General features: G+C 50.4%; 1 protein-coding gene across 4 annotated transcripts in view; it reads right to left on the bottom strand.

The window, feature by feature from the left end:
- LOC106606204 (COP9 signalosome complex subunit 1) overlaps nt 1-22,699 on the bottom strand; it is a 30,095-nt gene that overhangs the window by 3,550 nt on the left and 3,846 nt on the right. For 2 of the 4 annotated variants that reach the window (XM_045719607.2, XM_045719604.2), the window contains exons 2-11: nt 21,762-21,854; nt 19,067-19,248; nt 18,791-18,955; nt 18,310-18,445; nt 18,048-18,125; nt 17,792-17,852; nt 14,724-14,809; nt 13,959-14,053; nt 12,584-12,689; nt 6,492-6,572 (exon numbers count right to left, since the gene is read on the bottom strand). In XM_045719607.2, coding sequence (XP_045575563.1) covers nt 6,492-6,572; nt 12,584-12,689; nt 13,959-14,053; nt 14,724-14,809; nt 17,792-17,852; nt 18,048-18,125; nt 18,310-18,445; nt 18,791-18,955; nt 19,067-19,248; nt 21,762-21,854 — 1,083 coding nt within the window. Of the gene's footprint in view, nt 1-6,491; nt 6,573-10,662; nt 11,457-12,583; nt 12,690-13,958; nt 14,054-14,723; nt 14,810-17,791; nt 17,853-18,047; nt 18,126-18,309; nt 18,446-18,790; nt 18,956-19,066; nt 19,249-21,761; nt 21,855-22,699 lie in introns of those variants that run through there. The other 2 variants (XM_045719606.2, XM_045719608.2) reach the window with 2 other exon arrangements.

Below are 22,699 nucleotides of genomic sequence, written 5' to 3'. Positions count from 1 at the left end.
GGCTGAAGTACTGACACACACACACACACACCAGGTTAACAACTTGGGCTGAAGTACTGACACACACACACACACACCAGGTTAACAACTTGGGCTGAAGTACTGACACACACACACACACACACACCCAGGTTAACAACTTGGGCTGAAGTACTGACACACACACACACACACCAGGTTAACAACTTGGGCTGAAGTACTGACACACACACACACACACACCAGGTTAACAACTTGGGCTGAAGTACTGACACACACACACACACACACCAGGTTAACAACTTGGGCTGAAGTACTGACACACACACACACACACACACCAGGTTAACAACTTGGGCTGAAGTACTGACACACACACACACACACCAGGTTAACAACTTGGGCTGAAGTACTGACACACACACACACACACACCAGGTTAACAACTTGGGCTGAAGTACTGACACACACACACACACACCAGGTTAACAACTTGGGCTGAAGTACTGACACACACACACACACACCAGGTTAACAACTTGGGCTGAAGTACTGACACACACACACACACACACCAGGTTAACAACTTGGGCTGAAGTACTGACACACACACACACACACACCAGGTTAACAACTTGGGCTGAAGTACTGACACACACACACACACACACCAGGTTAACAACTTGGGCTGAAGTACTGACACACACACACACACACACCAGGTTAACAACTTGGGCTGAAGTACTGACACACACACACACACACACCAGGTTAACAACTTGGGCTGAAGTACTGACACACACACACACACACCAGGTTAACAACTTGGGCTGAAGTACTGACACACACACACACCCAGGTTAACAACTTGGGCTGAAGTACTGACACACACACACACACACACACCAGGTTAACAACTTGGGCTGAAGTACTGACACACACACACACACACACCAGGTTAACAACTTGGGCTGAAGTACTGACACACACACCACACACACACCAGGTTAACAACTTGGGCTGAAGTACTGCACACACACACACACACACACACACACACACCAGGTTAACAACTTGGGCTGAAGTACTGACACACACACACACACACACACCAGGTTAACAACTTGGGCTGAAGTACTGACACACACACACACACACCAGGTTAACAACTTGGGCTGAAGTACTGACACACACACACACACCAGGTTAACAACTTGGGCTGAAGTACTGACACACACACACACACACACACCAGGTTAACAACTTGGGCTGAAGTACTGACACACACACACACACACCAGGTTAACAACTTGGGCTGAAGTACTGCACACACACACACACACACACCAGGTTAACAACTTGGGCTGAAGTACTGACACACACACACACACACACACCAGGTTAACAACTTGGGCTGAAGTACTGACACACACACACACACACCAGGTTAACAACTTGGGCTGAAGTACTGACACACACACACACACACCAGGTTAACAACTTGGGCTGAAGTACTGACACACACACACACACACACCAGGTTAACAACTTGGGCTGAAGTACTGACACACACACACACACACACACCAGGTTAACAACTTGGGCTGAAGTACTGACACACACACACACACACACCAGGTTAACAACTTGGGCTGAAGTACTGACACACACACACACACACACACCAGGTTAACAACTTGGGCTGAAGTACTGACACACACACACACACCAGGTTAACAACTTGGGCTGAAGTACTGACACACACACACACACACCAGGTTAACAACTTGGGCTGAAGTACTGCACACACACACACACACACCAGGTTAACAACTTGGGCTGAAGTACTGACACACACACACACACACACACACCAGGTTAACAACTTGGGCTGAAGTACTGACACACACACACACACACCAGGTTAACAACTTGGGCTGAAGTACTGACACACACACACACACACACCAGGTTAACAACTTGGGCTGAAGTACTGACACACACACACACACACACACCAGGTTAACAACTTGGGCTGAAGTACTGACACACACACACACACACACCAGGTTAACAACTTGGGCTGAAGTACTGACACACACACACACACACCAGGTTAACAACTTGGGCTGAAGTACTGACACACACACACACACACCAGGTTAACAACTTGGGCTGAAGTACTGACACACACACACACACACACCAGGTTAACAACTTGGGCTGAAGTACTGACACACACACACACACACACCAGGTTAACAACTTGGGCTGAAGTACTGCACACACACACACACACACACACACCAGGTTAACAACTTGGGCTGAAGTACTGACACACACACACACACACCAGGTTAACAACTTGGGCTGAAGTACTGACACACACACACACACACCAGGTTAACAACTTGGGCTGAAGTACTGACACACACACACACACACACCAGGTTAACAACTTGGGCTGAAGTACTGACACACACACACACACACACACCAGGTTAACAACTTGGGCTGAAGTACTGACACACACACACACACACCAGGTTAACAACTTGGGCTGAAGTACTGACACACACACACACACCAGGTTAACAACTTGGGCTGAAGTACTGACACACACACACACACACCAGGTTAACAACTTGGGCTGAAGTACTGACACACACACACACACACACACACACCAGGTTAACAACTTGGGCTGAAGTACTGACACACACACACACACACACCAGGTTAACAACTTGGGCTGAAGTACTGACACACACACACACACACCAGGTTAACAACTTGGGCTGAAGTACTGACACACACACACACACACACCAGGTTAACAACTTGGGCTGAAGTACTGACACACACACACACACACACACCAGGTTAACAACTTGGGCTGAAGTACTGACACACACACACACACACACCAGGTTAACAACTTGGGCTGAAGTACTGACACACACACACACACACCAGGTTAACAACTTGGGCTGAAGTACTGACACACACACACACACCAGGTTAACAACTTGGGCTGAAGTACTGCACACACACACACACACACCAGGTTAACAACTTGGGCTGAAGTACTGACACACACACACACACACACCAGGTTAACAACTTGGGCTGAAGTACTGACACACACACACACACACCAGGTTAACAACTTGGGCTGAAGTACTGACACACACACACACACCAGGTTAACAACTTGGGCTGAAGTACTGACACACACACACACACACACCAGGTTAACAACTTGGGCTGAAGTACTGACACACACACACACACACCAGGTTAACAACTTGGGCTGAAGTACTGACACACACACACACACACACACCAGGTTAACAACTTGGGCTGAAGTACTGACACACACACACACACACACCAGGTTAACAACTTGGGCTGAAGTACTGACACACACACACACACACCCAGGTTAACAACTTGGGCTGAAGTACTGACACACACACACACACACACCAGGTTAACAACTTGGGCTGAAGTACTGACACACACACACACACACCAGGTTAACAACTTGGGCTGAAGTACTGACACACACACACACACACACCAGGTTAACAACTTGGGCTGAAGTACTGACACACACACACACACACACACACCAGGTTAACAACTTGGGCTGAAGTACTGACACACACACACACACACACCAGGTTAACAACTTGGGCTGAAGTACTGACACACACACACACACCAGGTTAACAACTTGGGCTGAAGTACTGACACACACACACACACCAGGTTAACAACTTGGGCTGAAGTACTGACACACACACACACACACACCAGGTTAACAACTTGGGCTGAAGTACTGACACACACACACACACACCAGGTTAACAACTTGGGCTGAAGTACTGACACACACACACACACACACCAGGTTAACAACTTGGGCTGAAGTACTGACACACACACACACACACACCAGGTTAACAACTTGGGCTGAAGTACTGACACACACACACACACACACCAGGTTAACAACTTGGGCTGAAGTACTGACACACACACACACACACCAGGTTAACAACTTGGGCTGAAGTACTGACACACACACACACACCAGGTTAACAACTTGGGCTGAAGTACTGACACACACACACACACACACACCAGGTTAACAACTTGGGCTGAAGTACTGACACACACACACACACACACACCAGGTTAACAACTTGGGCTGAAGTACTGACACACACACACACACACCAGGTTAACAACTTGGGCTGAAGTACTGACACACACACACACACACCCAGGTTAACAACTTGGGCTGAAGTACTGACACACACACACACACACCAGGTTAACAACTTGGGCTGAAGTACTCACACACAACACAGGTGATGTAGGGATATGAAGGAAAGGAATCCAGGTTTAAAACACTGAAAAGTGTGTTGTGTTATGTCATGGTGCCATGACTGTCTCACCTGTAGGAGGGCTCTGACTGATCTCTCTGTGTGTGTTTTACCTGTAGGAGGGCTCTGACTGATCTCTCTCTGTGTGTTTTACCTGTAGGAGGGCTCTGACTGATCTCTCTGTGTGTGTTTACCTGTAGGAGGGCTCTGACTGATCTCTCTGTGTGTCACCTGTAGGAGGGCTCTGACTGATCTCTCTCTGTGTGTTTTACCTGTAGGAGGGCTCTGACTGATCTCTCTGTGTGTGTTTCACCTGTAGGAGGGCTCTGACTGATCTCTCTCTGTGTGTTTTACCTGTAGGAGGGCTCTGACTGATCTCTCTGTGTGTTTTACCTGTAGGAGGGCTCTGACTGATCTCTCTGTGTGTTTTACCTGTAGGAGGGCTCTGACTGATCTCTCTGTGTGTTTTACCTGTAGGAGGGCTCTGACTGATCTCTCTGTGTGTGTCTCACCTGTAGGAGGGCTCTGACTGATCTCTCTGTGTGTGTCTCACCTGTAGGAGGGCTCTGACTGATCTCTCTGTGTGTGTCTCACCTGTAGGAGGGCTCTGACTGATCTCTCTGTGTGTTTTACCTGTAGGAGGGCTCTGACTGATCTCTCTGTGTGTCTTACCTGTAGGAGGGCTCTGACTGATCTCTCTGTGTGTCTCACCTGTAGGAGGGCTCTGACTGATCTCTCTGTGTGTTTTACCTGTAGGAGGGCTCTGACTGATCTCTCTGTGTGTTTTACCTGTAGGAGGGCTCTGACTGATCTCTCTGTGTGTTTTACCTGTAGGAGGGCTCTGACTGATCTCTCTCTGTGTGTTTTACCTGTAGGAGGGCTCTGACTGATCTCTCTCTGTGTGTGTCACCTGTAGCAGGGCTCTGACTGATCTCTCTGTGTGTCTCACCTGTAGGAGGGCTCTGACTGATCTCTCTATGTGTTTTACCTGTAGGAGGGCTCTGACTGATCGCTCTGTGTGTTTTACCTGTAGGAGGGCTCTGACTGATCTCTCTGTGTGTCTTACCTGTAGGAGGGCTCTGACTGATCTCTCTGTGTGTCTCACCTGTAGGAGGGCTCTGACTGATCTCTCTGTGTGTCTCACCTGTAGGAGGGCTCTGACTGATCTCTCTGTGTGTCTCACCTGTAGGAGGGCTCTGACTGATCTCTCTGTGTGTCTCACCTGTAGGAGGGCTCTGACTGATCTCTCTGTGTGTCTCACCTGTAGGAGGGCTCTGACTGATCTCTCTCTGTGTGTCTTACCTGTAGGAGGGCTCTGACTGATCTCTCTCTGTGTGTGTCACCTGTAGCAGGGCTCTGACTGATCTCTCTGTGTGTCTCACCTGTAGGAGGTCTCTGACTGATCTCTCTGTGTGTGTCACCTGTAGGAGGGCTCTGACTGATCTCTCTGTGTGTGTGTGTGTCTCACCTGTAGGAGGGCTCTGACTGATCTCTCTGTGTGTGTCTCACCTGTAGGAGGGCTCTGACTGATCTCTCTCTGTGTGTTTTACCTGTAGAAGGGCTCTTACTGATCTCTCTGTGTGTTTTACCTGTAGGAGGGCTCTGACTGATCTCTCTGTGTGTGTCTCACCTGATCTCTCTGTGTGTCTCACCTGTAGGAGGGCTCTGACTGATCTCTCTGTGTGTGTCTCACCTGATCTCTCTGTGTGTCTCACCTGTAGGAGGGCTCTGACTGATCTCTCTGTGTGTGTCTCACCTGTATAAGGGCTCTTACTGATCTCTCTGTGTGTCTCACCTGATCTCTCTGTGTGTCTCACCTGTAGGAGGGCTCTGACTGATCTCTCTGTGTGTGTCTCACCTGTATAAGGGCTCTTACTGATCTCTCTGTGTGTCTCACCTGATCTCTCTGTGTGTCTTACCTGTAGGAGGGCTCTGACTGATCTCTCTGTGTGTCTCACCTGTATAAGGGCTCTTACTGATCTCTCTGTGTGTCTCACCTGTATAAGGGCTCTGTTTCTGATCTCTCTGTGTGTCTCACCTGTATAAGGGCTCTGACTGATCTCTCTGTGTGTCTCACCTGTATAAGGGCTCTGTTTCTGATCTCTCTGTGTGTCTCACCTGTATAAGGGCTCTGTTTCTGATCTGTGTGTACAGTGTTCTAACGTGGGGGGCCAGGTACAGGTCCAATAGAAGGTTATCCTGCAGGAGAGAAGAGGAGACAGAGAGAGAGAGGAGGAGAAAGAGAGGAAGGGCATTGGTGTTAGGTGCACATTCAAATCCCAGTTGTTTTTGAGCCATGGGGCGGCAGGTAGCCTAGTGGTTAGAGGCAGGTAGCCTAGTGGTTAGAGGCAGGTAGCCTAGTGGTCGGAGGGGCGGCAGGTAGCCTCGTGGTCAGAGGGGAGGCAGGTAGCCTCGTGGTCAGAGGGGCGGCAGGTAGCCTCGTGGTCAGAGGGGCGGCAGGTAGCCTCGTGGTCAGAGGGGCGGCAGGTAGCCTCGTGGTCAGAGGGGCGGCAGGTAGCCTCGTGGTCAGAGGGGCGGCAGGTAGCCTCGTGGTCAGAGGGGCGGCAGGTAGCCTCGTGGTCAGAGGGGCGGCAGGTAGCCTCGTGGTCAGAGGGGCGGCAGGTAGCCTCGTGGTCAGAGGGGCGGCAGGTAGCCTCGTGGTCAGAGGGGCGGCAGGTAGCCTCGTGGTCAGAGGGGCGGCAGGTAGCCTCGTGGTCAGAGGGGCGGCAGGTAGCCTAGTGGTTAGAGGCAGGTAGCCTAGTGGTCGGAGGGGCGGCAGGTAGCCTCGTGGTCAGAGGGGCGGCAGGTAGCCTCGTGGTCAGAGGGGCGGCAGGTAGCCTAGTGGTCAGAGGGGCGGCAGGTAGCCTAGTGGTCAGAGGGGCGGCAGGTAGCCTAGTGGTCAGAGGGGCGGCAGGTAGCCTAGTGGTCAGAGGGGCGGCAGGTAGCCTAGTGGTTAGAGCAGGTAGCAGGTAGCCTAGTGGTTAGAGGGGCGGCAGGTAGCCTAGTGGTTAGAGCAGGTAGCCTAGTGGTTAGAGCAGGTAGCAGGTAGCCTAGTGGTCAGAGGGGCGGCAGGTAGCCTAGTGGTTAGAGGGGCGGCAGGTAGCCTAGTGGTTAGAGGGGCGGCAGGTAGCCTAGTGGTTAGAGGGGCGGCAGGTAGCCTAGTGGTTAGAGGGGCGGCAGGTAGCCTAGTGGTTAGAGGGGCGGCAGGTAGCCTCGTGGTCAGAGGGGCGGCAGGTAGCCTCGTGGTCAGAGGGGCGGCAGGTAGCCTCGTGGTCAGACGGGCGGCAGGTAGCCTCGTGGTCAGAGGGGCGGCAGGTAGCCTAGTGGTCAGAGGGGCGGCAGGTAGCCTAGTGGTCAGAGGGGCGGCAGGTAGCCTAGTGGTCAGAGGGGCGGCAGGTAGCCTAGTGGTTAGAGCAGGTAGCAGGTAGCCTAGTGGTCAGAGGGGCGGCAGGTAGCCTAGTGGTTAGAGCAGGTAGCCTAGTGGTTAGAGCAGGTAGCAGGTAGCCTAGTGGTCAGAGGGGCGGCAGGTAGCCTAGTGGTTAGAGGGGCGGCAGGTAGCCTAGTGGTTAGAGGGGCGGCAGGTAGCCTAGTGGTTAGAGGGGCGGCAGGTAGCCTAGTGGTTAGAGGGGCGGCAGGTAGCCTAGTGGTTAGAGGGGCGGCAGGTAGCCTAGTGGTTAGAGGGGCGGCAGGTAGCCTCGTGGTCAGAGGGGCGGCAGGTAGCCTCGTGGTCAGAGGGGCGGCAGGTAGCCTCGTGGTCAGACGGGCGGCAGGTAGCCTCGTGGTCAGAGGGGCGGCAGGTAGCCTAGTGGTCAGAGGGGCGGCAGGTAGCCTAGTGGTCAGAGGGGCGGCAGGTAGCCTAGTGGTCAGAGGGGCGGCAGGTAGCCTAGTGGTCAGAGGGGCGGCAGGTAGCCTAGTGGTCAGAGGGGCGGCAGGTAGCCTAGTGGTTAGAGGGGCGGCAGGTAGCCTAGTGGTTAGAGGGGCGGCAGGTAGCCTAGTGGTTAGAGGGGTGGCAGGTAGCCTAGTGGTTAGAGGGGCGGCAGGTAGCCTAGTTGTTAGAGGGGCGGCAGGTAGCCTAGTGGTTAGAGCAGGTAGCCTAGTGGTTAGAGCAGGTAGCAGGTAGCCTAGTGGTTAGAGGAGGCAGGTAGCCTAGTGGTTAGAGGGGCGGCAGGTAGCCTAGTGGTTAGAGGGGCGGCAGGTAGCCTAGTGGTTAGAGGGGCGGCAGGTAGCCTAGTGGTTAGAGGGGCGGCAGGTAGCCTAGTGGTTAGAGGGGCGGCAGGTAGCCTAGTGGTTAGAGGGGCGGCAGGTAGCCTAGTGGTTAGAGGGGCGGCAGGTAGCCTAGTGGTTAGAGGGGCGGCAGGTAGCCTAGTGGTTAGAGGGGCGGCAGGTAGCCTAGTGGTTAGAGGGGCGGCAGGTAGCCTAGTGGTCAGAGGGGCGGCAGGTAGCCTAGTGGTCAGAGGGGCGGCAGGTAGCCTAGTGGTCAGAGGGGCGGCAGGTAGCCTAGTGGTCAGAGGGGCGGCAGGTAGCCTAGTGGTCAGAGGGGCGGCAGGTAGCCTAGTGGTCAGAGGGGCGGCAGGTAGCCTAGTGGTCAGAGGGGCGGCAGGTAGCCTAGTGGTTAGAGGGGCGGCAGGTAGCCTAGTGGTTAGAGCAGGTAGCAGGTAGCCTAGTGGTTAGAGGGGCGGCAGGTAGCCTAGTTGTTAGAGGGGCGGCAGGTAGCCTAGTGGTTAGAGCAGGTAGCCTAGTGGTTAGAGCAGGTAGCAGGTAGCCTAGTGGTTAGAGGAGGCAGGTAGCCTAGTGGTTAGAGGGGCGGCAGGTAGCCTAGTGGTTAGAGGGGCGGCAGGTAGCCTAGTGGTTAGAGGGGCGGCAGGTAGCCTAGTGGTCAGAGGGGCGGCAGGTAGCCTAGTGGTCAGAGGGGCGGCAGGTAGCCTAGTGGTCAGAGGGGCGGCAGGTAGCCTAGTGGTCAGAGGGGCGGCAGGTAGCCTAGTGGTCAGAGGGGCGGCAGGTAGCCTAGTGCAGGTAGCCTAGTGGTTAGAGGCAGGTAGCCTAGTGGTCGGAGGGGCGGCAGGTAGCCTAGTGGTCAGAGGGGAGGCAGGTAGCCTCGTGGTCAGAGGGGCGGCAGGTAGCCTAGTGGTTAGAGGCAGGTAGCCTAGTGGTTAGAGGCAGGTAGCCTAGTGGTTAGAGGCAGGTAGCCTAGTGGTTAGAGGCAGGTAGCCTAGTGGTCGGAGGGGCGGCAGGTAGCCTAGTGGTCAGAGGGGAGGCAGGTAGCCTCGTGGTCAGAGGGGCGGCAGGTAGCCTCGTGGTCAGAGGGGCGGCAGGTAGCCTCGTGGTCAGAGGGGCGGCAGGTAGCCTAGTGGTTAGAGGCAGGTAGCCTAGTGGTCGGAGGGGCGGCAGGTAGCCTAGTGGTCAGAGGGGCGGCAGGTAGCCTCGTGGTCAGAGGGGAGGCAGGTAGCCTCGTGGTCAGAGGGGAGGCAGGTAGCCTCGTGGTCAGAGGGGAGGCAGGTAGCCTCGTGGTCAGAGGGGCGGCAGGTAGCCTCGTGGTCAGAGGGGCGGCAGGTAGCCTCGTGGTCAGAGGGGCGGCAGGTAGCCTCGTGGTCAGAGGGGCGGCAGGTAGCCTCGTGGTCAGAGGGGCGGCAGGTAGCCTCGTGGTCAGAGGGGCGGCAGGTAGCCTCGTGGTCAGAGGGGCGGCAGGTAGCCTCGTGGTCAGAGGGGCGGCAGGTAGCCTCGTGATCAGAGGGGCGGCAGGTAGCCTCGTGGTCAGAGGGGCGGCAGGTAGCCTCGTGGTCAGAGGGGCGGCAGGTAGCCTCGTGGTCAGAGGGGCGGCAGGTAGCCTAGTGGTCAGAGGGGCGGCAGGTAGCCTAGTGGTTAGAGGGGCGGCAGGTAGCCTAGTGGTTAGAGCAGGTAGCAGGTAGCCTAGTGGTTAGAGGAGGCAGGTAGCCTAGTGGTTAGAGGGGCGGCAGGTAGCCTAGTGGTTAGAGGGGCGGCAGGTAGCCTAGTGGTTAGAGGGGCGGCAGGTAGCCTAGTGGTTAGAGCAGGTAGCCTAGTGGTTAGAGCAGGTAGCAGGTAGCCTAGTGGTTAGAGGGGTGGCAGGTAGCCTAGTGGTTAGAGGGGCGGCAGGTAGCCTAGTGGTTAGAGGGGCGGCAGGTAGCCTAGTGGTTAGAGGGGCGGCAGGTAGCCTAGTGGTTAGAGGGGCGGCAGGTAGCCTAGTGGTTAGAGGGGCGGCAGGTAGCCTAGTGGTTAGAGGGGCGGCAGGTAGCCTAGTGGTTAGAGGGGTGGCAGGTAGCCTAGTGGTTAGAGGGGTGGCAGGTAGCCTAGTGGTTAGAGGGGCGGCAGGTAGCCTAGTGGTTAGAGGGGCGGCAGGTAGCCTAGTGGTTAGAGGGGCGGCAGGTAGCCTAGTGGTTAGAGGGGCGGCAGGTAGCCTAGTGGTTAGAGGGGTGGCAGGTAGCCTAGTGGTTAGAGGGGTGGCAGGTAGCCTAGTGGTTAGAGGGGTGGCAGGTAACCTAGTGGTTAGAGCAGGTAGAAGATAGCCTAGTGGTTAGAGCGGTAGCAGGTAGCCTAGTGGTCAGAGGGGCGGCAGGTAGCCTAGTGGTTAGAGGGGCGGCAGGTAGCCTAGTGGTTAGAGGGGCGGCAGGTAGCCTAGTGGTTAGAGGGGCGGCAGGTAGCCTAGTGGTTAGAGGGGCGGCAGGTAGTCTAGTGGTTAGAGCAGGTAGCAGGTAGCCTAGTGGTTAGAGGAGGCAGGTAGCCTAGTGGTCAGAGGGGCGGCAGGTAGCCTAGTGGTTAGAGGAGGCAGGTAGCCTAGTGGTCAGAGGGGCGGCAGGTAGCCTAGTGGTCAGCGGGGCGGCAGGTAGCCTAGTGGTTAGAGGGGCGGCAGGTAGCCTAGTGGTTAGAGGGGCGGCAGGTAGCCTAGTGGTTAGAGGGGAGGCAGGTAGCCTAGTGGTCAGAGGGGCGGCAGGTAGCCTAGTGGTCAGAGGGGCGGCAGGTAGCCTAGTGGTCAGAGGGGAGGCAGGTAGCCTAGTGGTTAGAGCGTTGGGCCAGTAACCAAAAGGTTGCTGGATCGAATCCCCGAGCTGACAAGGTAAAAATCTGTCCCTGTAAAATAAGAATTTGTTCAATGAGTTTAAATGAAATTAAAAAACAATCCCAAGACTAATTCAATCAACATTACTGAGTGGCAATATAAATAGTTTTTCCATTTATATTTTGCAGTCAGCCTGTAACAGTCCATATAAAACTGTTTTCTTCCTTACCATCATCTAGTCAGCCTGTAACAGTCCATATAAAACTGTTTTCTTCCTTAACATCATCTAGTTAGCCTGTAACTGTCCATATAAAACTGTTTTCTTCCTTAACATCATCTAGTCAGCCTGTAACAGTCCATATAAAACTGTTTTCTTCCTTAACATCATCTAGTCAGCCTGTAACAGTCCATATAAAACTGTTTTCTTCCTTAACATCATCTAGTCAGCCTGTAACAGTCCATATAAAACTGTTTTCTTCCTTAACATCATCTAGTTAGCCTCTAACAGTCCATATAAAACTGTTTTCTTCCTTAACATCATCTAGTCAGCCTGTAACAGTCCATATAAAACTGTTTTCTTCCATAACATCATCTAGTCAGCCTGTAACAGTCCATATAAAAACGTTTTCTTCCTTAACATCATCTAGTCAGCCTGTAACAGTCCATATAAAACTGTTTTCTTCCTTAACATCATCTAGTCAGCCTGTAACAGTCCATATAAAACTGTTTTCTTCCTTAACATCATCTAGTTAGCCTCTAACAGTCCATATAAAACTGTTTTCTTCCTTAACATCATCTAGTCAGCCTGTAACAGTCCATATAAAACTGTTTTCTTCCTTACCTTCATCTAGTTAGCCTGTAACAGTCCATATAAAACTGTTTTCTTCCTTAACATCATCTAGTCAGCCTGTAACAGTCCATATAAAACTGTTTTCTTCCTTAACATCATCTAGTCAGCCTGTAACAGTCCATATAAAACTGTTTTCTTCCTTAACATCATCTAGTCAGCCTGTAACAGTCCATATAAAACTGTTTTCTTCCATAACATCATCTAGTCAGCCTCTAACAGTCCATATAAAACTGTTTTCTTCCTTACCTTCATCTAGTCAGCCTGTAACAGTCCATATAAAACTGTTTTCTTCCTTAACATCATCTAGTCAGCCTGTAACTGTCCATATAAAACTGTTTTCTTCCTTACCTTCATCTCGTCCAGTAGTTTCAGACAGGATGCGTACTGTGATTCGTAAAACTTGAAGATTATGTCACGCACCTGGGGCTCCAACTCTAAAAACAACTTAAAGGAGCTAGAGAGGAGAGATATAGGAGAGAGATAGGAGAGAGAGAGGAGAGAGATATAGGAGAGGGAGAGATAGGAGAGAGAGGAGAAATATAGGAGAGGGAGAGATAGGAGAGAGAGGAGAAATATAGGAGAGGGAGAGATAGGAGAGAGAGATAGGAAAGAGAGGGAGAGATAGGAGAGAGAGAGGAGAGATAGATGAGAGAGAGAGATAGGGGAGAGAGAGAGATAGGGGAGAGGGAGAGATAGGGGAGAGGGACAGGGGAGAGGGAGAGAGGAGAGAGAGATATAGATGAGAGAGATAGGGGAGAGGGAGAGATAGGAGAGAGAGAGGAGAGATGAGAGGGATAGGAGAGAGAGATATAGGAGAGAGAGAGAGGAGAGATAGATGAGAGGGACAGGGGAAAGGGAGAGATAGGAAAGAGAGGAGAGATAGATGAGGGGGAGAGGGAGAGATGAGAGATAGATGAGAGAGATAGGGGAGAGGGAGAGATAGATGAGAGGGACAGGGGAGAGGGAGAGAGAGATATAGATGAGAGAGATAGGGGAGAGGGAGAGATAGATGAGAGGGACAGGGGAGAGGGAGAGAGAGATATAGATGAGAGAGATAGGGGAGAGGGAGAGATAGGAGAGAGAGATATAGGAGAGAGAGAGATAGATGAGAGGGACAGGGGAGAGGGAGAGATAGGAGAGAGAGATATAGGAGAGAGAGAGAGAGAGGAGAGATAGATGAGAGGGACAGGGGAAAGGGAGAGATAGGAAAGAGAGGAGAGATAGATGAGGGGGAGAGGGAGAGATGAGAGATAGATGAGAGAGATAGGGGAGAGGGAGAGATAGATGAGAGGGACAGGGGAGAGGGAGAGAGAGATATAGATGAGAGAGATAGGGGAGAGGGAGAGATAGGAGAGAGAGATATAGGAGAGAGAGAGAGAGGAGAGATAGATGAGAGGGACAGGGGAGAGGGAGAGATAGGAGAGAGAGATATAGGAGAGAGAGAGAGAGAGGAGAGATAGATGAGAGGGACAGGGGAAAGGGAGAGATAGGAGAGATAGGAGAGGGAGAGATAGGAGAGAGAGAAAGCGAGGGAAAAGAGGTGCTGACATTTCAATATGTACTGAAATCAGTCATCACTCAACAAGCTGTTCCTCTCCATAACAGTTGTCATCAAGGACTTCCACTTGATGGAGAGAACAATGAAGCACATTGTTCTTTAACAGAGTTAGCAGTTACCTGGAGGGGACGACTAAGTGTGGTGCACCCTGCGTAGGGAGCCTACCTGCTGGAGATGATGTTCTTCTGTAGTTCCTGTCTGTCAAAGGTGGCCAGGGCACACATCCCTCCATACACCGCTACATTACTGGGGGACAGGAGCTGGGGAGGGGACCCACAACAGGTTACAACTCCTCAATCCAAATACAACTAATAACACTCCATGTACACAGCAACGTCATGGCTCAGACCAGATATGGTGAGGTACCATACCATTATAATGGAGTGTTGGGGGGCGGGCAGGTGAGTTGTGGGGGCGGGGTCAAGTGAGTCGGGGGGCGGGGTCAAGTGAGTTGTGGGGGTGGCGGGGTCAAGTGAGTTGTGGGGGTGGCGGGGTCAAGTGAGTTGTGGGGGCGGGGTCAAGTGAGTGGGGGGGCGGGGTCAAGTGAGTGGGGGGGCGGGGTCAAGTGAGTTGGGGGACATAGTCAAGTGAGTTGGGGGGGCGGGGTCAAGTGAGTTGTGGGGGCGGGGTCAAGTGAGTTGTGGGGCGGGGTCAAGTGAGTTGTGGGGCGGGGTCATGTGAGTTGGGGGGGCGGGGTCAAGTGAGTGGGGGGGGGTCAAGTGAGTGGGGGGGCGGGGTCAAGTGAGTGGGGGGGGGGCGGGGTCAAGTGAGTTGGGGGACAGAGTCAAGTGAGTGGGGGGGGGGGGGGTCAAGTGAGTTGGGGGGGGGGTTAAGTGAGTTGGGAGGGGGGGGGGGGCGGGGTCAAGTGAGTTGGGGGGGCGGGGTCAAGTGATTTGGGGTCAGAGATAGGGGGATATATTGATATCTGACCTCTGGGAAGTCGCAGTGGTCAAATGAAGCCTGGAGGAAGCACTTGGCGGCCGGTTTGTACTTTCTAGAGGCCAGCTCTGCCAAACCTGGGGGGGGGGGGCAGGTCAAGAGAAACATTTGAAACTCACAACTTAAAAATAGGTTTTATTACCTAATATGACCTAAGACTTCTTGTGGTTTCTCCTAACAGTATAGTATAATGTCTTAGCTGCAGACTTCAGCGGTCCTCCTAACAGTATAGTATAATGTCTTAGCTGCGGTCCTCCTAACAGTATAGTATAATGTCTTAGCTGCAGACTTCAGTGGTCCTCCTAACAGTATAATACTAGTATAGTATAATGTCTTAGCTGCAGACTTCAGCGGTCCTCCTAACAGTATAGTATAATGTCTTAGCTGCGGTCCTCCTAACAGTATAGCATAATGTCTTAGCTGCAGACTTCAGCGGTCCTCCTAACAGTATAGTATAATGTCTTAGCTGCAGACTTCAGTGGTCCTCCTAACAGTATAGTATAATGTCTTAGCTGCAGACTTCAGTGGTCCTCCTAACAGTATAGTATAATGTCTTAGCTGCAGACTTCAGTGGTCCTCCTAACAGTATAGTATAATGTCTTAGCTGCAGACTTCAGCGGTCCTCCTAACAGTATAATACTAGTATAGTATAATGTCTTAGCTGCAGACTTCAGCGGTCCTCCTAACAGTATAGTATAATGTCTTAGCTGCAGACTTCAGTGGTCCTCCTAACAGTATAATATAATGTCTTAGCTGCAGACTTCAGCGGTCCTCCTAACAGTATAATACTAGTATAGTATAATGTCTTAGCTGCAGACTTCAGCGGTCCTCCTAACAGTATAGTATAATGTCTTAGCTGCAGACTTCAGTGGTCCTCCTAACAGTATAGTATAATGTCTTAGCTGCAGACTTCAGCGGTCCTCCTAACAGTATAGTATAATGTCTTAGCTGCAGACTTCAGTGGTCCTCCTAACAGTATAATACTAGTATAGTATAATGTCTTAGCTGCAGACTTCAGCGGTCCTCCTAACAGTATAATACTAGTATAGTATAATGTCTTAGCTGCAGACTTCAGCGGTCCTCCTAACAGTATAGTATAATGTCTTAGCTGCAGACTTCAGCGGTCCTCCTAACAGTATAGTATAATGTCTTAGCTGCAGACTTCAGCGGTCCTCCTAACAGTATAGTATAATGTCTTAGCTGCAGACTTCAGCAGTCCTCCTAACAGTATAGTATAATGTCTTAGCTGCAGACTTCAGTGGTCCTCCTAACAGTATAGTATAATGTCTTAGCTGCAGACTTCAGTTGTCCTCCTAACAGTATAATACTAGTATAGTATAATGTCTTAGCTGCAGACTTCAGTGGTCCTCCTAACAGTATAGTATAATGTCTTAGCTGCAGACTTCAGTGGTCCTCCTAACAGTATAATACTAGTATAGTATAATGTCTTAGCTGCAGACTTCAGTGGTCCTCCTAACAGTATAATACTAGTATAGTATAATGTCTTAGCTGCAGACTTCAGTGGTCCTCCTCACAGTATAATACTAGTATAGTATAATGTCTTAGCTGCAGACTTCAGTGGTCCTCCTAACAGTATAGTATAATGTCTTAGCTGCAGACTTCAGCGGTCCTCCTAACAGTATAATACTAGTATAGTATAATGTCTTAGCTGCAGACTTCAGTGGTCCTCCTAACAGTATAGTATAATGTCTTAGCTGCAGACTTCAGTGGTCCTCCTAACAGTATAATACTAGTATAGTATAATGTCTTGGCTGCAGACTTCAGCGGTCCTCCTAACAGTATAGTATAATGTCTTAGCTGCGGTCCTCCTAACAGTATAGCATAATGTCTTAGCTGCAGACTTCAGCGGTCCTCCTAACAGTATAGTATAATGTCTTAGCTGCAGACTTCAGTGGTCCTCCTAACAGTATAGTATAATGTCTTAGCTGCAGACTTCAGCGGTCCTCCTAACAGTATAGTACAATGTCTTAGCTGCAGACTTCAGCGGTCCTCCTAACAGTATAGTATAATGTCTTAGCTGCAGACTTCAGCGGTCCTCCTAACAGTATAGTATAATGTCTTAGCTGCAGACTTCAGCGGTCCTCCTAACAGTATAGTATAATGTCTTAGCTGCAGACTTCAGTGGTCCTCCTAACACTATAGTATAATGTCTTAGCTGCAGACTTCAGTGGTCCTCCTCACAGTATAATACTAGTATAGTATAATGTCTTAGCTGCAGACTTCAGCGGTCCTCCTAACAGTATAGTATAATGTCTTAGCTGCAGACTTCAGTGGTCCTCCTCACAGTATAATACTAGTATAGTATAATGTCTTAGCTGCAGACTTCAGCGGTCCTCCTAACAGTATAGTATAATGTCTTAGCTGCAGACTTCAGCGGTCCTCCTAACAGTATAGTATAATGTCTTAGCTGCAGACTTCAGCGGTCCTCCTAACAGTATAGTATAATGTCTTAGCTGCAGACTTCAGTGGTCCTCCTAACAGTATAGTATAATGTCTTAGCTGCAGACTTCAGCGGTCCTCCTAACAGTATAGTATAATGTCTTAGCTGCAGACTTCAGTGGTCCTCCTAACAGTATAATACTAGTATAGTATAATGTCTTAGCTGCAGACTTCAGCGGTCCTCCTAACAGTATAGTATAATGTCTTAGCTGCAGACTTCAGTGGTCCTCCTCACAGTATAATACTAGTATAGTATAATGTCTTAGCTGCAGACTTCAGTGGTCCTCCTAACAGTATAATATAATGTCTTAGCTGCAGACTTCAGTGGTCCTCCTAACAGTATAGTATAATGTCTTAGCTGCAGACTTCAGTGGTCCTCCTCACAGTATAATACTAGTATAGTATAATGTCTTAGCTGCAGACTTCAGCGGTCCTCCTAACAGTATAGTATAATGTCTTAGCTGCAGACTTCAGCGGTCCTCCTAACAGTATAGTATAATGTCTTAGCTGCAGACTTCAGCGGTCCTCCTAACAGTATAGTATAATGTCTTAGCTGCAGACTTCAGTGGTCCTCCTAAAAGTATAATATGATATCTTACCCGCAGCACATTTTAGTTTGGTGAGGACAGATTGGTTCTGACTGTCTCTCTCTCCTCGTTGCTAGAAGAACAAGCAAGCGGAGATAAGTCAGTGATTTTCTCTCAGTGTGAAGGCTATATTCGAACCTACTATACACACACAACAATTTAAAAGGAGAAAATATATTGAACAAATTCTCATACTGCTTGATTTTACAAGTTTCTCTCACTAGGAAGGTACGATGGAAAGGTTATAGTTCAGTCATTCAGTACTAACCTCAGCTATCTCTGGAGTGGATTCTGCCTTGCTGACATAGCTAAGTACATGGGACCAGTTCTGGAGGTAAACGCTAACCTAGCGAGAAAGAGAAAGAGAGAGAGAGAGAGAGAGAGAGAGAGAGGTTTGAGAAACCTTCCAAGGATGTTAGGTCAGACAATCCTCATGTATGGACTTGACCAAGTGAAGACAACTTGATAAAAGTTGACATGACATTCATAAACATTCATTTCGGAGGCACGTGTTAATGAGGTCATAGTACCTTGATGACGTTCAGACACATGTTGATGACATGCTTGGCACTAGTGCAGTAGTCTCGGGCTCGGCTGTAACACTTAAGGGCGTTGCTGAGATCTCCACAGTCTAAATAGTGGTCCCCTAGGTCATCATGACCCCGCCTGAACAGACAGAGAGAGGGAGGGGAGAGGGAGGAGAGAGGGGGGGAGAGGGGAAAATCCAGAGAGAGAACTTGTTGAGTAGTAGACTGGTTCCATTTGAGTTTTGAGGTCCTTCCTCTCCTCTACCACATCACTGGCTGTGTCTACATTCTCCAACCTTATCCCAAAGTGTGCACTTGTCTTGCACGCTCCCTCTCATGACGTTAAAAGCACTGGATGTGTGTAAACCCAGCAGATGTCCTAGGTTCTAGCCATGCATGTTGTCCGAGTTCCATCTCCACTGCTTGTGACACACGTAACACAGTGAAAACAATGTCTACTTGAGTTTCCCCCGTAGCTAGTTACCTGATGCTCTCTTTGATGGAGTTTCCCTTGTAGTTCTTGAGGTCAGTGTCCAGCTTCTCCAGTTTGAGCAGGGCCTTTTTCCTGGTGCTCTCTGCCCAGGCTGTGTCCAGGAGAGGGGCCTCCACCAGCCCATCAGGCACCGCGTCAGGGACACCCTGCGCCTGTCTGGGAATAGACAGAGATGTTAGGGACGTATGCACACATGCGGGATCTCACACACACACACACTTTTGTACCTTATATAGGCTCCACTTCACTCACACACACACTCCTCACCGCTTGGCGTCGGTGAGTCGGCGGTGGATCTCCTCGTACACGTCTACGTTGAAGGTCCTCTGGACGAAGGACAGGGCCATCTTCAGGGCCTCGGCACGGAGCTGGGGACAATGTTGTGCTATGAACTGCAGTCTCTCAATACGCATCAGACCGCTGTAGCTGGACGCAAACTGCTCCAGGTCCTAGAGAGGGAGACCAGGAGAGATGAAAGAGAGAGAGAGACAGGGAGACAAAAGAGAGATTGAGAGAGAGACAGCGAGAGGCAGCGAGATTGAAAGACAGAGAGAGACAGAGAGCGAGAGACAGCGAGATTGAGAGAGGAAGAGTGAGAGAGAGAGACATAACAGTGAGAAGATAACACATGATAGGAGTATGTGACAGACTGACTTCATTTAGTTCAGTGTTTAGCATAGAATATAGAAGTAGACCTACAAAGCTAAGGAAGATACAGTCAGTAACGTGCCAGTGCAAGGGCTAGCTTAGTGCTATAGTAACGTCCCAGTGCTAGCTTAGTGCTATAGTAACGTCCCAGTGCTAGCTTAGTGCTATAGTAACGTCCCAGTGCTAGGGCTAGCTTAGTGCTATAGTAATGTCCCAGTGCTAGGGCTAGCTTAGTGCTATAATAACGTCCCAGTGCTAGGGCTAGCTTAGTGCTATTGTAACGTCCCAGTGCTAGGGCTAGCTTAGTGCTATAGTAACGTCCCAGTGCTAGGGCTAGCTTAGTGCTATAGTAACGTCCCAGTGCTAGGGCTAGCTTAGTGCTATTGTAATGTACCAGTGCTAACTTAGTGCTATAGTAACGTACCAGTGCTAGCTTAGTGCTATAGTAACATCCCAGTGCTAGCTTAGTGCTATAGTAACGTCCCAGTGCTAGCTTAGTGCTATAGTAACGTCCCAGTGCTAGCTTAGTGCTATAGTAACATCCCAGTGCTAGCTTAGTGCTATAGTAATGTCCCAGTGCTAGCTTAGTGCTATAGTAATGTCCCAGTGCTAGTGCTAGCTTAGTGCTATAGTAACGTCCCAGTGCTATGGCTAGCTTAGTGCTGAAGTAACGTCCCAGTGCTAGCTTAGTGCTATAGTAATGTCCCAGTGCTAGGGCTAGCTTAGTGCTATAGTAATGTCCCAGTGCTAGGGCTAGCTTAGTGCTATAGTAATGTCCCAGTGCTAGGGCTAGCTTAGTGCTATAGTAACGTCCCAGTGCTAGCTTAGTGCTATAGTAATGTCCCAGTGCTAGGGCTAGCTTAGTGCTATAGTAACGTACCAGTGCTAGCTTAGTGCTATAGTAACGTACCAGTGCTAGCTTAGTGCTATAGTAACGTCCCAGTGCTAGGGCTAGCTTAGTGCTATAGTAATGTCCCAGTGCTAGGGCTAGCTTAGTGCTATAGTAACGTCCCAGTGCTAGCTTAGTGCTATAGTAACGTACCAGTGCTAGCTTAGTGCTATAGTAACGTCCCAGTGCTAGGGCTAGCTTAGTGCTATAGTAACGTACCAGTGCTAGCTTAGTGCTATAGTAATGTCCCAGTGCTAGGGCTAGCTTAGTGCTATAGTAACGTACCAGTGCTAGGGCTAGCTTAGTGCTATAGTAACGTACCAGTGCTAGGGCTAGTTTAGTGCTATAGTAACGTACCAGTGCTAGCTTAGTGCTATAGTAACGTCCCAGTGCTAGGGCTAGCTTAGTGCTATAGTAATGTCCCAGTGCTAGCTTAGTGCTATAGTAATGTCCCAGTGCTAGGGCTAGCTTAGTGCTATAGTAACGTCCCAGTGCTAGGGCTAGCTTAGTGCTATAGTAATGTCCCAGTGCTAGCTTAGTGCTATAGTAATGTCCCAGTGCTAGCTTAGTGCTATAGTAACGTACCAGTGCTAGCTTAGTGCTATAGTAATGTCCCAGTGCTAGGGCTAGCTTAGTGCTATAGTAACGTACCAGTGCTAGGGCTAGCTTAGTGCTATAGTAACGTACCAGTGCTAGGGCTAGCTTAGTGCTATAGTAACGTACCAGTGCTAGGGCTACTTTAGTGCTATAGTAACGTACCAGTGCTAGGGCTAGCTTAGTGCTATAGTAACGTACCAGTGCTAGCTTAGTGCTATAGTAACGTACCAGTGCTAGCTTAGTGCTATAGTAACGTACCAGTGCCAGCTTAGTGCTATAGTAACGTACCAGTGCCAGCTTAGTGCTATAGTAACGTACCAGTGCCTTCTTAGTGCTATAGTAACGTACCAGTGCTAGCTTAGTGCTATAGTAACGTACCAGTGCTAGCTTAGTGCTATAGTAACGTACCAGTGCTAGCTTAGTGCTATAGTAACGTACCAGTGCTAGCTTAGTGCTATAGTAACGTACCAGTGCTAGCTTAGTGCTATAGTAACGTACCAGTGCTAGCTTAGTGCTATAGTAACGTACCAGTGCTAGGGCTATCTTAGTGCTATAGTAACGTACCAGTGCTAGGGCTAGTTTAGTGCTATAGTAACGTACCAGTGCTAGCTTAGTGCTATAGTAACGTACCAGTGCTAGCTTAGTGCTATAGTAACGTACCAGTGCTAGCTTAGTGCTATAGTAACGTACCAGTGCTAGCTTAGTGCTATAGTAACGTACCAGTGCTAGGGCTAGCTTAGTGCTATAGTAACGTACCAGTGCTAGGGCTAGTTTAGTGCTATAGTAACGTACCAGTGCTAGGGCTAGTTTAGTGCTATAGTAACGTACCAGTGTGGGGTTTTCCACCACATAGTTGGTGTCTGGAGTATTCTGTTGGTCTTCCTGGGGGTCAGCATCGATCTGCATCGGCTCAACAGCCCCCTGGAGGAGAGAGAGGGATGGAAGGGAGGGGGAGAGAGAGGAGAGAGAAGGTGAGATGGAGAGCGAGCGGGGGAGATGGAGTGAGAGAGCGGGGGAGATGGTGAGAGAGTGGGGGAGATGGTGAGAGAGCGGGGGAGATGGAGAGATAGAGGGATGGAAGGGAGGGGGAGAGAGAGTGGAGAGAAGGTGAGATGGAGAGAGCGAGCGGGGGAGATGGTGAGAGAGCGGGGGAGATGGAGAGAGGGATGGAAGGGAGGGGGAGAGAGAAGGTGAGATGGAGAGAGAGCGAGCGGGGGAGAGAGAGATAGACTTTTAGAGGTTAACCCCCTAAGGTCAATGACCGCGCACCCGCTGAAATCGAATTAGCATTTTAAAAAAGCCCCATAGAAATCCATCAATTTAAGCTAGAGCAGTGTTTCTGCAGTGAAAGGTGACAGAGCTAGAGCAGTGTTTCTGCAGTGAAAGGTGACAGAGCTAGAGCGGTGTTTCTGCAGTGAAAGGTGACAGAGCTAGAGCAGTGTTTCTGCAGTGAAAGGTGACAGAGCTAGAGCAGTGTTTCAGCAGTGAAAGGTGACAGAGCTAGAGCAGTGTTTCAGCAGTGAAAGGTGACAGAGCTAGAGCAGTGTTTCAGCAGTGAAAGGTGACAGAGCTAGAGCAGTGTTTCAGCAGTGAAAGGTGACAGAGCTAGAGCAGTGTTTCTGCAGTGAAAGGTGACAGAGCTAGAGCAGTGTTTCTGCAGTGAAAGGTGACAGAGCTAGAGCAGTGTTTCTGCAGTGAAAGGTGACAGAGCTAGAGCAGTGTTTCAGCAGTGAAAGGTGACAGAGCTAGAGCAGTGTTTCAGCAGT

This window comes from Salmo salar, chromosome 06 (genome assembly GCF_965601325.2).
Source record: "Salmo salar chromosome 06, fSalSal1, whole genome shotgun sequence".
Taxonomy (NCBI): domain Eukaryota; kingdom Metazoa; phylum Chordata; class Actinopteri; order Salmoniformes; family Salmonidae; genus Salmo; species Salmo salar.
The sequence above is the reverse complement of the archived record's forward strand: the minus strand, read 5'-3'. Positions and strand labels throughout refer to the sequence as shown.